At 43.7% G+C, this 15,955-nt stretch overlaps 1 protein-coding gene across 1 annotated transcript in view; it reads right to left on the reverse strand.

Moving 5' to 3' along the window:
* Positions 1-5,974, reverse strand: part of LOC309558499 (guanylate-binding protein 2-like) — a gene marked incomplete at its 3' end in the record, with an annotated part of 44,090 nt that extends 38,116 nt beyond the window's left edge. Inside the window, exons 1-2 of the mRNA XM_082261579.1 lie at positions 5,738-5,974; positions 5,532-5,659 (exon numbers count right to left, since the gene is read on the reverse strand). Coding sequence (XP_082117705.1) covers positions 5,532-5,659; positions 5,738-5,951 — 342 coding nt within the window. The 5' untranslated portion in view covers positions 5,952-5,974. The remainder of the gene's footprint in view (positions 1-5,531; positions 5,660-5,737) is intronic.
* Positions 5,975-15,955: the final 9,981 nt, after the last annotated feature.

Raw genomic sequence — 15,955 nt, forward strand, 5'->3', positions numbered from 1 at the left:
TTCAGAAATAAGATCTTATACAGACCTAAACCAGCAACTGGATTGGGAGTGCCCAACTTAAAATTCTACTACCACACACTCATCACGGACCAAGTTAAAGCATGGTGGCACCCATCGCCTGACAAAAAATGGGTTAATATCAAACAAGCAATACTGGGCCACCCAATAAAAGGGCTGTTAAGAGCACTGTCAATGAGACTTCCTGCCCCACCATCCAATTACTTCACCTTGGTAGCCTCTGCAAAAACCTGGAATTTTAGTGGTTCTTTACATCTCCGTCAAACTTCCCCAAATTACAACCCTCTTCCTCTCTGCTCCCTCGAACTCTTCACAAAAGACCTTTCTCTCAGCAATTGGATGAGGTCAGGAATCTCTACCATTGGTCATCTTTATGAAGGAGCAACACTGAGGTCATACTCAGATATACATTAATGATTCAAACTTCCATATAAAGACTTCTACAAATACTTACGTATCAGACACATCATTGACTCTATCCGTAAAGAAGAGATCAAAATTCCAACAGATCTTCTTTCCTTTATCCAATACCACTCCACTAACCAAAAAGGAATATTATACTTCTACCAATGGTTTCTATCTTCCTCTTCAAAGGAAAAATTTGACTCTATGACAGTGTGGGAAGATAATCTCTCCCAAACCTTCCACACCCTACAATGGTACAACGCCACCAACAATGTACTCAAACATTCAAAATATACTACCCATTAGGAATCCCAACTTAAACTTGTCCACCATTGGTAGTACACTCCGACACGCCTATCCAAGTTCTCTCCATCATACTCCCCACTTTTCTGGAGACAGTGTGGAGAAAAAGGATCCCTGCTGCACACATGGTGGCACTGTTCTAAACTACTTCCGTTCTGGGTCAGTGTTTTTCAATGAATCTCCTCAGTGACCGGATTGAAAATGGATCCAGATCCCGCATCAGCACTCCTTCTCCTAAACTATGAGTGATGATCCTTTCATCATATACTGCATGATCGCATCCAGGAGATCTCTCACATCTAACTGGAAACAAGTAGAGCCCCCAGACCTCTCTTCCTTCACAGTTAATCTCAATACTCAAACCTGATTTGAATTTATGTTTTCCATCAAGAATGGAGAAGGCCAAGCCTTCTGGTCTCAGTGGTCACCTTGGTTACAACATCCGTCCTGCATAGCGCGTCCGTAATGATGGCACGGTAACACCCAATGTTTCACTGGGAAGCCATCCTTTATGTTTCCCAAGTCTATCATTGGCAACCCACTCCTCTCTTTTAGATGTACCCGGCTGGGTCCTTCTCCCAAAGCGGATGTTAAAGCGGATGTTAAAGCGGAATTCCGGGCACAAAAACATTTTTTCAGTGAACATACCCCCGGGACAGTCAGGGCTAGTACATTCCACAATGGCTAGCCTCTGATCTGTCCCGGTTCGCACTTACATGCAAGAAGAAATACTTACTTATAAAATTTCTTCTACAGCGTTGCCATCTCTGTTGTGGGCAGCTGAAGCCAGCGCGATCCTCTTCTGCGTCCTCTTCTGCATCTTCTTCTCCCAGAATGCGCCTTCACCGGCCCCTCTCGTCACTTCCGGTGCGGCGCCGCATTCCTACACAGCTTCTGGGCATGCCCAGAAGCTGTTTAGCAGGGAATGCGGCGTCGCACCGGAAGTGACGAGCGGGGCCGGTGCCGTCGCATTGATTCCTGGGAGCGATGACGTTCAGCTCCCAGGAATCATTGCAAACCGGAAGTGACGGCGCGGGCCGTGGCCACAGAGGGAGGAAGTGGAAAATAGGTGCGTATTTCTTTCTACAATTACAAGGTAAGTAAAAAAAAAAATAATCCTAACTATCCCAATTCCTTTTCAGGTGAAGAAGAGCAAGCGGATGGCCACAAAATCGTTTCGGTCGATTTTGTGCCCGGAACTCCGCTTTAAATCCTGATATTACATTTCTATATCTTTCCTTTTTATACCTGCTACTGTATAATCCTTTGTACACCTGTACAGCCTTAAAAAACTTGCCATAATATAATACACCCTTCAGAATGTTTGGGACAATACCAACCTTCTTTTTCTTTTTATGTCGAAATGTTAAATATTACATATGTCTAAGATTGGGTTCCACCACTTGGAATGTTACTATTTGAATTCTATGTTCCGTGCTAATCTGTAGAACAATTGTATTGACATTGTTGGTTTCTTATCTTAAAATTTAATAAAATGTGATTGAAATAAAAAAATTAGCGATGCGAGAGGAGACTGATGGAGTTGAGCAGTGGAGAGATAGAATGGGGTGTAGTCAGTGTAGAAATTATATTGAAAGCCATGGGAGGCTATCAGCTGACCCAGGGAGGAGGTGTAGATTGAGAATAGGAGAGGTCCAAGAACAGAACCTTGGAGGACTCTGATGGAGAAATAAAGAGGAGAGAAGGAAGTTAAATTGTAAGTGACACTGAAGGTGCGGTGGGATAGGTAGGATGAGAGCCAGTGAAGAGCACAGTCATAGAGACCAAAGAAGTAATGTTTTTGGAGGAGGAGGGGCTGGTCAACTGTATCAAAGGCAGCCGAAAGGTCCAGAAGTAGGAGAATAAAATAATGCCCATAGGTTTTTGCTGTTAGTAAGTCTTTTGTGAGTTTTTAAAAGAGCAGTTTCTGTGGAGTGTTGAGGGCAAAATTCAGACTTTTGGTGTTATCTGTTTTCCAGGGTTGTAGGGGCAGGACCTGATCCTGTGTGTAGTGAGAGGGACGAGCTTGTTCAAGGTGAAGGACAGAAATCTATTATAGACAGATTGGGGCATGACAGGGGTGAGATTTTGTCAGAGGTGGTCAGTAGCAGAATAGAGAAGAGAAGGGTTGAATTGGCACTGGTTTCTACGGGTGATTGTTAGGTGATTGGAGGGAAAGGTAATGGAAGACAGGGAGAGAGAAAAACGAATAATGTGATGATGAGGGACAGAGTGGGTAGAAGTCTGTACCCATTGTTTCAGGTCAGGTTAGACTAAGAAGTTTAGAAGTAGCAGGAGTGTACATATTAAATACTTAAGCCCCGGAAGATTTTACCCCCTTCCTGACCTGGGCCTTTTTTGAGATTCGGCACTGCGTGACTTTAACGGACAATTGCGCGGTCGTGCGATGCTGTACCTAAACAAATTTGATGTCCTTTTTTTCCCACAAACAGAGCTTTCTTTTGGTGGTATTTGATCACCTGTGCGATTTTTACTTTTTGCGCTATAAAAAAAAAAAGAGCGTCAATTTTGCAAAAATAACAATATTTTTCAGATTTTTTTATATGAAATTCCCCCCAAAAAAATGTAAAAATCAAAATTTTTTAACATTTTTGGCCAATTTGTTTTCTGCTACATATGTTTGGTAAAAAAAATCACAAAAAGCGTATTTTGATTGGTTTGCGCAAAAGTTATCGCGTTTACTAACTAAGGGAAAGATTTCTGTCATTTTTGGTGGGTTTTTTTTAACGCGTAATGGCGGCGATCTGCGATTTTTTTGCGGTACTGCGACATTGTGGCGGACAGATCGCACCCTTGACTGACATTTTCGACACTTTTGGGGTTACCAGTGACATTACTGCAGTAATCAGTGCTATACATATGCACTGTTACTGTAAAAAGGACACTGGCAGGGAAGGGGTTAACTTTATTGGGGAAGGAGGGGTTAAGTGTGTCCCTAGGGGCATGCTTCTTACTGTGATTGGACATTGCTACTGGTGTAGGAACAGTGATCAACGGTCCTACATAGTAGAACCGTATGATCACCATTCCTACACAGGGGAGAATGACAGACGGCTTGTTTACATCAGCCACCTGCCTTTCTCCCTTCACGGCGGACGATCGTGAGTGACCGGCGGACATCGGGTCCACCGGTCACACGCGCGGATTTCCCCGGGAACGAGTCGGGGCGGGCGAGCGCCTCCGCGGGCGCGCGCTCGCCCGCTATTGGCTCACAAGCAAGTGACAGGCTAGTGACGTACTGGTATGTCACTTTGCCTGGCCGGGGCTGACCGCCGCAGTATATGTACTTGCGGCGGTCGGCAACCGGTTAACAGGGATGTTGAAGTCGCCGAAAGTAATTGTGGGAATTTCAGAAGAGAGAAAGTAGGGTAGCCAGGCAGAGAAATCATCAAGGAAAGTTGATACCGGTCCAGGGGGTTGGTAGATCACAGCAATACTTAAGGAAATTGGAGAAAATAGACATTATTTTCATTCCATTGTGAAACTGCTGCATAGAATTGCTTGAGGAAAACACAATATACTGTATGCCTTTTCCAAATTAACATTATTTGTTTGCAACAAAAGCATACAATCTAGTTTCATTCGGACAAATAAGGTTCTTCAGCATTGTTTGGGGAATATTTCATTTTTTTTTTTTTTTACCCAAATATCTAGATTTTCACCGTAAAAACTGTTCAGAATTGTGGAAAATCGGTTCCTACTGTCAGACCAATAAATAATGCACTTGTCATTGAAGTGAATATTATACTCGGCTACTGAGTAAGCGTGTTGCCATCACTAAGCTCCACCCCTCTACGTGTTACGTCCTGTGGGAGGGGACCTCTTCAGACGGACTTGAGATTGCTTTTATTTTATTTTTATATACTTGTTTTTACTTTAGCCATGAATGGAGCACTTTTAGGTTTATTTACAAATCCTGCTTATTTATTGAAGTATATTAAGTGCAACACTGCACAGTTATAAAAATATTTATGACTATTTAGCTGTTTATGATATACAGGAGGTGTAAGCTGGCTTCACTTTAGACACAATTAAACTATTTTTTTGTTGCAGACACATTTTGCACTTAACTTGTCATGGAAGGGTGTTTTTTTTTTAAACTTCTAACACTGGTTCGTGCTGCTTTAGATGTCACAAAAAAAGAGAATTCATGGATATGACAAAGTCATTCGCGCAAAATCAAAATGGCCAAGGTCGTAAGGAAGGTATCGGAAGCAGTTGGCATCATAAGGGAATAACAAAATTTGGTAAACATCCTTAAAGAAATGCATTTCATTTTTGGGAAAAAAAATAAAAAATAAAGAAATGCATTTCATTATCATATTTGACTCTTTGAAGATTAGATAAATATAAATAGTATATAACAGTTTTCTTCAGCCAGGGTGCCCAGCCACCCTGGGTACCTTCTGGGTTCTTCAGGGGTGCCTTGGCAAAAAGCCAACAAACCACCCCAAATTACCCAAATAATTGTAAACAAGCCAGCAAGTGGATCAAGCCTGCTATTTTGTTACACAAAAGCCACAGGTTTTTTATTATGCAGCATTATAATCTTGGACACTGTGAGGCCAGCTGCTAGTACCCTAACAACTGATGATGTAATTGGTTGATAAGGAGGATGTCAGGTGCCTGCATCTTTGTTTGTCTCTCTCCTGTCTCTCTCCACCAGCACTGGAAACAAGTTAGCTGACTGATGCAGAAAAAGAAAGCAGATAAGGAAAGGAAAGCTGTAATACTAGTCAGCTTATTAGTTAATGACAAATAGGTGCTTCATATTATGTTCTCACCTTCTCTACGTCACCCAAACCTTCTGTGTCCAGTAGAACCAGAGAGCAATTCTTTTTGATAGGGTGAGGAACACACAACATCCAGATACCCTTGGTCTCAGACTGAACGGTAGCACCCAGCTTGAATCCTTTAATTATGAAACATAGAAAATTATAAACATGCAGCAGTAGTTACTGTACACACCTTCCTTCAAACTGACACTTACCTCTTTGAACTCCAGCCAATTTATTCATCAGGGTGGACTTTCCTTCGCGGTACCTACCAGCAATTGACACCACCACCACTGGTTGGTGAATTTTGGAGAGGATGTTGATGGCCTCAGGATTTACCACGAGCTTCGCTTTTCCATCCTCCACTATGTTCTCAATTAGGCAAACCGCGGCTTCCATTTTGATGACTTGTTTCATGGTAGAAAGCATGTCTGCACAACGGGAATTTATAATAAACCCTTTGAGAAAGAAACCGCAAGTTGTAGCTGAGATCAATTTTCCGACCTGTACAATAAAATTGTGTAAGTGGTAAATATTCACAGATCTGGTTATATTTGTGCCGAGTTCTTCAAACTAAGAACGTTTTCTTTCAGCCTGACGTCCATTCACTGTCTAAATCTTGCCTCCTTCATCTACAATATGTAACAGTTCCAACATTCACCCCTTTTAAAGATTTACAACCCAACACTAAAACAAACAACAGAAAAAGATTAAGTTATTAATAGTTTATAAAATAATAAATAGAGAAGGGGAATAGGGAGGTAATAAGGCTGATTAGAGTAAATGAAGGGTTAAAAAGGGGATAAACAAAAGAACAATTTATTAAAAAACAAACAAAAATATATTTTTTTACTTGACAAGGTTGTTTTAAACAGACATCATTTGCAGACCGAAGTAAATCCCTTTGATCTGTAAATGAACAAACAGAAGGACAGATAAGAAGATACAATGTTTCTTTTTGTCTGTCTCTTTCAGTGCACTGCTGAGCAATATTGTTGATAAACATTGCCGTTTTTTTGACAGCTGTGAGCAGGGGAACTACTCTGCACTTTTTAAATTTATCATGAAAATGCCAGATTAAGATTGTGTGTGTGTGTGAGTGTGTGTGGGGTGGGGTTGAATCAAGATTGCAATCTTTTAATGATTAATCATGCGGCTGTACCTTCTGGGTTTTAATTACAGACCCACTGCATATTACAACCTTTATTGTATATCTTGTCCTCCTTGCCTGATCCCCAAGTGCCACTAAGCATTCCATATTTTCATGTGTTTCTACTAATGCACACAGTGTAGGGAGACACAACTCTAGTCCTTGCATACAAGGGTGACTCCATAGGATGCTGCAAAATAAAAAAGCCACCCTGGGTCAGGGATCTAGCGTTTACTGGAACATAAGCAAGGATTAAATATAGAGAAGCTGCTAACTTAGTAAGTGATTCAATCAGCTAATGAAAGTGCTTAAAGTGGTAATAAACCTGTGACAGACCCAACCAGGACAGAGGTTTTTGGAGGGAACTAGGGGCTTGCCTCCTACCCACTGATTATGGCCCATGGAGGAGACCAGGGATTTTGTCTTCTTCTCCCAGTCAGAGCATGGAAAAGAGCTCAGTTCAGCCTCTGATCCCATGGAGAGAGCAGATCATTCTGTAATGATGAACAACAAAGCTATGAACGCTGAGAGCGAGGCTCGGATTACTTTTGCTTGCTTTTATCTGGCCCTTGAGGCATTATTTTATCCACTGATACCAATAATGGGGCATAATTCCCCCCATTGACAACAATGAAGGGGTACAAATCCCCTAGCTGACACCATTGAACAGGCACAACTCTTTCCAATGACACCAACGCTGGGGCACAATTCCTCCCAATGACACAAAATGATGGGGCACAATTTCTCCCAGTGACACCAATTATGGGACACAATTCCCTCCAATTACACCAATGATTGGGTACAATTTCTTCCAATGAAACCAGCAATGGGGCCCAATGACACCAATGATGGGACACAATTACTCCCAATGACACCAACAATGGGGCACAATTCCTTCCTATGACACTAACAATGTGGCACAATTCCTCCCAATGACACCAATGATGGGGCGCAGTTTCTCCCAATGATACCAATGATGGGACACAATTCTCTCATATTACACCAATGATGGGGCACAGTTTCTTCCAATGATACCAATGATGGGGAGCAATTTCTCCAATTGACACCAACAATGGGGTCCATTGACACCAATGATAGGGGCACAATCACTCCTAATGTCACCAACAATGGGGCACAATTTCTGCCAGTGACACCAATGATGGGGCACAGTTTCTCCCAATGATACCAATGATGGGACACAATTCCCTCCAATTACACTAACGTTTGGGCACATTTTCTCCAAATGACTGCAATGATGGGCACAGTTTCTCCCAATAAAACCAGCAATGAGGTCCAATGCCACTAATGATGGTGCACAATTACTTTCAATGACACCAACAAAGGGGTGTAATTCCTCCCACTAACACCAATGATGGGGCACAATTTGTCCCAATTACACCAGCAATGGGACCCAATGACACAAATGATGGGGACACAGCTACTTCCAATGACACCAACAATGCGGTGTGGTTTACTACTACTTTAATAACATATAATAATAAATAATAATGAACGGTACATTTCTGCAATCACTCCCAGGCTTCTGTTAAATCTAGACACAGTATTTATGAAATAAAAAATATATACATTTCCTGATGATATCTCTTCAAATATTTGGATGGGTGTAAAGTTCTCTGAAGATATAAGAGCAATCAGTTCTAATTACCTGTCCTTGGAGTGGGTGTGTGAGCTCCTGTGATTTTCTCTGCAGTAAATCAGACTGCAGCATCTGTTCGGCTTTTAAAGGCAACCGGTATAGGCGGGGTGGGATTTTCTAGAAATAGGGAGATTGCTGGAAACAAGAAAGCTGCTTTCACTTTCAGTTCAGTCTTTTTTTTTTTTTTTTGGCTTAAAGAGGTTGTAAACCCACTTTATAATAAGTCAGGTCATAAGTCAGGGCATTGGGGGACAGTAATAAATAAAGCTGACATGTGGGGGGTAGTAACAAAGGAAGCTGACAAGTGGGGGATATAAAGGTGACACAGGGGAACAACAACTGAGGGGACAGTAATGAGGATGCAGGTGACACAAGTGGGGGACAGTAATGAAGAAGAAGGTGACACAAGTGGGGACTGTAATGAAGAAGAAGGTGGCACAAGTGGGGGACAGTAATGAAGAAGAAGGTGAGGCAAGTGGGGACAGTAATGAAGAAGAAGGTCACACAAGTGGGGGACAGTAATGAGAACAAAGGTGACACAAGTGGGGGACAGTAATGAAGAAGAAGGTCACACAAGTGGAGGAAAGTAATGAAGAAGGTGACACAAGTGGGGGACAGTAATGAAGAGGAAGGTGACACAAGTGGAGGACAGTAATGAAGAAGAAGGTGATGTAAGTGGGGGCTATTAATGAAGAAGGTGACACAAGTGGGGACAGTAATGAAGAAGAAGGTGACACAAGTGGGGACAGTAATGAAAAAGAAGGTGACACAAGTGGGGGACAGTAGTGAAGAAGAAGGTGACGTAAATGGGGGACAGTAATGAAGAAGAAGGTGACACAAGTGGGGGATAGTAATGAAGAGGAAGGTGACACAAGTGGAGGACAGTAATGAAGAAGAAGGTGATGTAAGTGGGGGCTATTAATGAAGAAGGTGACACAAGTGGGGACAGTAATGAAGAAGAAGGTGACACAAGTGGGGACAGTAATGAAAAAGAAGGTGACACAAGTGGGGGACAGTAGTGAAGAAGAAGGTGACGTAAATGGGGGACAGTAATGAAGAAGAAGGTGACACAAGTGGGGGACAGTAATGAAGAAGGTGACACAAGTGGGGGACAGTAATGAAGAAGGTGACACAAGTGGGGGACATGTAAGGAATATACTAGAGTATATGCCCCGCGCCCGGTGTTCAGAGATAAATATGTGAGTATTAAATTCATTTTGTGAAATTAATTAAATGGGTACAAAATTGTGCGTTTGTAGCAGCTGCTATAGAGATAATGTGAAGGAGATTTTGGCTAATATCGTTTATTACTTTGTATTACTGCCAGTACGTTTTTTACCCAGAATTGGGGAAAAAAAATTATACCTAAAAATACTACACTATCCGGAGCTTTCTTGTCTTCCTTCCTACTTGGCCTGAGGTGAGAGGAGAGAGAGGGGGAGCCCGCCATCCTATCCACCCAAAGCAAGCCACGAGGAGACTCCATCATAGCCTGGAAGGCTACCTAAGCTTGACTGGTCTTGATGCCATAAGGCATACATGTCCCACATTTTTTGGTAAGTGACCCACTCTTACCATTTATCACGGTGGAAATAGAAGCTGCACTGAGTATCACAGAGCGAATTGAGAAATCACCACGCTGAGCACTTGCATCTACTGTCTGGGAATTAGCATTGTTTGCACAAGAGACTCGCTACTTATTCATTTTGGACTTTTAAAATTTTGAAAATTTTTTTTTTTTTTACTTTTTTATGATACTTTCACTACAGTCACCTTATGAATTTTTTTGTATGAATTATTTTGTGTATATCACTATATGATATTTTCACTACAGCCACCTTAATGAATTTAATGTATGAATTATTTATGTATATCACTTTATATCTTATTATCAATATTTTACTGTAATACTTCTATTCAAATCATTTTTAGCAAGCGCAATAGGTAGCCTGCAGCACAAGTGGAGGACAGTAATGAAGAAGAAGGTGACACAAGTGGGGGACAGTAATGAAGAAGAAGGTGACGTAAGTGGGACAGTAATAAAGCAGAAGGTGATGTAAGTGGGGACAGTAATGAAAAAGAAGGTGACACAAGTGGGGGACAGTAATGAAGAAGAAGGTGACACAAGTGGGGACAGTAATGAAGAAGAAGGTGACACAAGCTGAGGACAGTAATGAAGAAGAAGGTGACACAAGTGGGGACAGCAATGAAGAAGAAGGTGACACAAGCGGAGGACAGTAATGAAGAAGAAGGTGCCACAAGCAGGGCTGGTGCTTCCACTAGGCAAACTAGGCAGCCGCCTAGGGCGCATTGCCACCTAGGGGCGCAGCCATTAGTCATTACTCTCTCTCCATCATGAATGATCCTTGTGAGCTGAGGGGAGGGGCGGCCGTGTGGGAGAAAAAAGGGGCAGTGGAAGATGCCAGGTGTCTTGGGCAGTGCGGAACTACCAGGCCCTGGCTTTCCACCACTGTTAGGGGGCCCAAAGAGGCAGGAAGTGAGTCCACCAGCATGCTGCCTGAATGATGATCCTTTTCGGCTGGAGCTGAGTGGCCTTAACCCCGGGCAGGAAGTGTCTCTCTTCACTGAGCTGATGGGCAGCCATTAATTTCCCTGGGTCGGTATTAAGCAGGGAGCCGAGTAGAGCTGAACCTGAGCCAGAGCTCAGCCCCAGAGGGCTAAACCTTTACTGGAGCAGAAGCGACGAGGCACCGGAAGGGTCTGAGGAGGTTGGCGATTAAATAAGTGTGGAGCTCTCTGACTGATGCTTTTCCCTCCACCAGGAGCCAGTTGGAGCTGTGGTGAGCACTGTGGTCCAGGAGAGGAGTGTCCTGGGATCAGGAATCAACAGGATCACAGTGAAGGAGGGCAGAGTGCGGGCCACTCTCTTCATACCGCCCAGTGAGTGTGCCCAGAACAGGGGATCGGGGTCCCTGGGTGTTACATGGAGCATCCCTGGTATGAAAGGGAATCGGGGTCATCAGGTGTGCCATGGGGAATCGGAGTCACCAGGTGTGACATGGGGGATAGGGGTCACCAGTTGTAACAGGGGTTCGGGGTCACCAGGTGAGCCATGAGGAATTGGGGTCCATGGGTGTGCCATGGGGGAATGGGGTCCCCAGATGTGACACAGAGAAACATTAGGGTCCCCAGGTGTGACATGGATGAACATTAGGGTCCCTAGGTGTGACATGGAGGAACATCAGGGTCCCCAGGTGTGACATGGAGGAACATCAGGGTCTGACATAGAGGAACATTGGGGTCACTGGGTATGACAGTATGACATGGAGGAATATTGGGGTACCAGGGTGTGACATGGAAAAACATCAGGGTCCCTGGGTGTGACATGGAGGGATATCCGGATCCCCAGGTGTGACATGGAGGAACATCAGGGTCCCCAGGTGTGACATGGAGGAACATCAGGGTCTGACATAGAGGAACATTGGGGTCACTGGGTATGACAGTATGACATGGAGGAATATTGGGGTACCAGGGTGTGACATGAAAAAACATCAGGGTCCCTGGGTGTGACATGGAGGGACATCAGGATCCCCAGGTGTGACATGGAGGGACATCAGGATCCCCGGGTGTGACATTGAGGGACATCAGGATCCCCGGGTGGGACATGGAGGAATATGGGGGTCACAAGGTATGATGAGAGCATAACATGGAGGAAGCATCAGATCAGGGTCACTGGGTATGACATAGAGGAGTTTTTAACCATTTCCCTTTTTTTTTCTTTTTTTTTTGGGGGGGCGCAAGTAGCTGGTCTTGACTAGGGCGTAAAATAGTCTAGCACCGGCCCTGGCCACAAGTGGGGACAGTAATGAAGAAGAAGGTAACGTAAGTGGGGACAGTAATGAAGAAGAAGGTGACACAAGTGGGGACAGTAATGAAGAAGAAGGTGACACAAGTGGGGGACAGTAATGAAGAAGAAGGTGACGTAAGTGGGGACAGTAATGAAGAAGAAGAAGGTGACATAAGTGGGGACAGTAATGAAGAAGAAGGTGACACAAGTGGGGACAGTAATGAAGAAGAAGGTGACACAAGTGGGGACAGTAATGAAGAAGAAGGTGACACAAGTGGGGGACAGTAATGAAGAAGAAGGTGACGTAAGTGGGGACAGTAATGAAGAAGAAGGTGACATAAGTGGGGACAGTAATGAAGAAGAAGGTGACACAAGTGGGGACAGTAATGAAGAAGAAGGTGAAACAAGCAGAGGACAGTAATGAAGAAGAAGGTGACACAAGTGGGGGACAGTAATGAAGAAGAAGGTGACGTAAGTGGGGACAGTAATGAAGAAGAAGCTGACACAAGTGGGGACAGTAATGAAGAAGAAGGTGACACAAGTGGGGGGCAGTAATGAAGAAGGCAACACAAGTGGGGGGCAGTAATGAAGAAGAAGTTGACACAAGTGAGGACAGTAATGAAGAAGAAGGTGACACAAGTGGGGACAGTGACAAGTGAGGGGATAGGAAATTGACACAGGGGAACAACTAAGGGAATAGTAATGAAGGTGACACAGAGAACTGAGGGGACATTAATAAAGGTGACACACAGGGAACTGAGAGGACATTGATGAAGGAGACAGAGAGATGCAGTACACTCATGAAAGTACATGTCCCTGATGGGATGGGTGATGTACAAAGTTAAAGCAGGTGCACATTGTTTATCACATGTCTAAACTGGTGACCACTGTTTGCTTTTGTTTTTCGAAAAATTAGCAAAAATATCTTTTTTCTTTTTTTTTTTTTTTATGGACGGACGGTTGTCGTGGGGTGTCCCTGAAAGTCAGTTTCAAAATAGGGTCACCCTAGTGAAGAGAAGCAATGGTAACACCTTTTGACAGCAGCATTGTCATTAAGGGAGAGGATTAGATGTACTAACATGTTTAGATGGACTTAAATAACAAAATAGCACTTTTAAAGCAGTTACAGCAAGTATCTTTTTTTCATTTTGGGATAAATGTTTTACATAAACAAATAAAAGCTGATCATTGTAAGCACCCCCTGTCAAAAGGCCCCTTTTACACAGGCGGTCCCATCAGGTCAGTTTACACCCGCCTAAATCCAATCCATTCCAATCTGCAAAAAACAGTTCCCCTCCATCTGGTAAATGGGATAGCAGTCGGATGTAAACTGATTGGCAGTGCGGCTACATCTGACAGCCCATAGAGGAGAACGGGCTGTGTCTGTGTCCGCTCTGCATAGGCGGGGAGGACATGGACCAGTCATTTGCCTGCTCAGCCGGTGATCAGTGGATAGATTCCCTGCTGAGCAAGTGGATCACAGGCGGATTCCACCCAATGAGGAAGGGGCCTAACTTATGCTGGCCATACTCTAGCCCAGGGCTTTTTTTCAGCGGGAACGTGGGGGAACGCAGTTCCAGCACCTCTAGCACTGAATGCATGAAATGGCAAGGGGTGTTGAGGTGTGCTTCAGGATCTATTGTTGCTGGGGTTCATTTGTTGCTGGGAAGAATCTACTATAGAGGGAGGAGTCAACTGTTGGCTGCTGGAGGGTCTATTGATGCTGGCTTCTAGGAGATCTATTGTTGCTGGAGGGGGTCTATTAATGCTGTGATGGATCCTTTGCTGTGGGGGGGGGGGTCTTTTGTTGCTGGGGAAAACTATTGTTGAAAGGGGGGTGTATTGTTGCTGGATGCAGAGAATATATTTCATGGCTTATCAATAAAAAATTCCATAAAACTAATCAAGGGATGGTGCTCAGAGGTTGGTAGGGGCGGAGACAAGGGGTGGCTTGAAAGGGGAGCTCCTGCACCTTTTCTTTGAGCCCTGCTCTAGCCAAAAAGCGGTTTGAAAATCTGTCATTTGGTCCATTCGTTCGTTTCGCGCCCAGTTAATGGGCACAAATAGAAAATCGGTTTTAACTTTTCAGAGCTGAAAAATCGAAGGAACAGTTTGGAAAATGCTGCGGAACGAACGATAAGTTGAAAGGTTAATGTGTTTCTCGCCCGAACTGTTTGCACTCCGTATATGTGACAAAATTAATGAAAAAACAGGTTCATGTCAATTGAACGATTTATCGATCAAAATTTGGTCATTACATGATGGCACTATCACTCTCACGACCGAGTGTTCGTTTTTCGAAAATTAGTTTGAATTTTTTTTGTAAAGTGTTTGGCCAGTATTATACTTCTACAGGACAGCTTGGTCTGTTAAAGGAAGTTAAAAATAACAGACTTACTGGCTGCATCACTAGAAAAAAGCCTAAAAAAACAAACTAATGCTGCCACCACATTTTTTTTTGTGTTTACAAACTATTTTGGTAGTCGCAAAAAAGAGAAATAATAATAATAATAGTAATAGAAACCCAGTGCAGACATACACTATAGGCTCTTTGATAAAGTCTTGAGGACGAAACGCGTCAGACGTGTGTGCGCGGTCGCCATTATATTTTACTACATACGCCGGACACCTTCCTTAGCAACGCAAGTGGTCTATTGGGATCTGGTGGTCATTAAGCGTACTACATGCCTTCATTTAGTCTGACTTCTTGTAAGTAGACATCCTGAGGGGAGAGGGGCTCTTTATGTGTAGTTTTAATAAAACATACTTTGCGGAATTACACTATTGTTTGCCCCCACTCTGTTCATTTTCATATGCTTGGGTGGACGGAGTACCAGCGTGGTAAGAAGGCAAAGAGATTCGGTTCTAGAGGCGTTTACCCTGAGAGAGGTGGTTATTGTGAAGGGCTCATTTACACCGGTTATCTGGTGAGTTCCCATTACAGGGGGGGAGCACTTGACGGTGGTGGAATTGTGGTGCTTTCAATCCAGGTCCCTCACACCTTTCCCTTGAATAAGTGACTCAGGGAGATACGGGAGTCTCCATGGAACTTTGAACAGACTGCTCTACGGACTTGTGCGAGTGCACGAATGTCCCTTGTATTTTTAGCGCTGCTAGTGTTTGTGGTTTATGACTTATTATGTTAATGATCCTTAGAACACCTACTATGCATATTACCAAAAGTATTGGGATGCCTGCCTTTACACACACATGAACTTTAATGGCATCCCAGTCTTAGCCCGAAGGGTTCCATATTGAGTTGGCCCATCCTTTGCAGCTATAACAGCTTCAACTCTTCTGGGAAGGCTGACCACAAGGTTTAGGAGTGTCTATGGGAATGTTTGACCATTCTTCCAGAAGCGCATTTGTGAGGTCAGGCAATGATGTGTACGAGAAGGCCTGGTTCGCAGTCTCCACTCTAATTCATACCAAAGGTGTTTTATCGGGTTAAGGTCAGGACTCTGTGCAGGTCAGTCAAGTTAGCTTAGCCCCGTTGCTGTGCTTACCTGCATCCCCATGCATCTCCATGCCTCTGTGTCCTCCATGCCTCTGGGTACTTTTTGTCACCAGTGCACTCCAATGTTATCTAAGGACTCCAAGTGACCTCCTGTACAACTCAGTGTCGGCTAAAGCGCCCTAAGCACCCCCCTAACTCGTCAGGCTGACCAAGTCACCTGACAAGTCGTATTAGTGTGAATGGAGACTAATACTTGTGTATATCTTATATTTAAAAACATTCAATGTTTACTTACCTGTATACTCATGCCCGGATAAGAAAACCAAGTGCTTTCAAAAATTTGCACCCTGAAATTTACTGT

Source organism: Pelophylax lessonae, assembly GCF_965119305.1.
Source record: "Pelophylax lessonae genome assembly, chromosome: 6".
NCBI classification, from domain to species: Eukaryota; Metazoa; Chordata; class Amphibia; order Anura; family Ranidae; genus Pelophylax; species Pelophylax lessonae.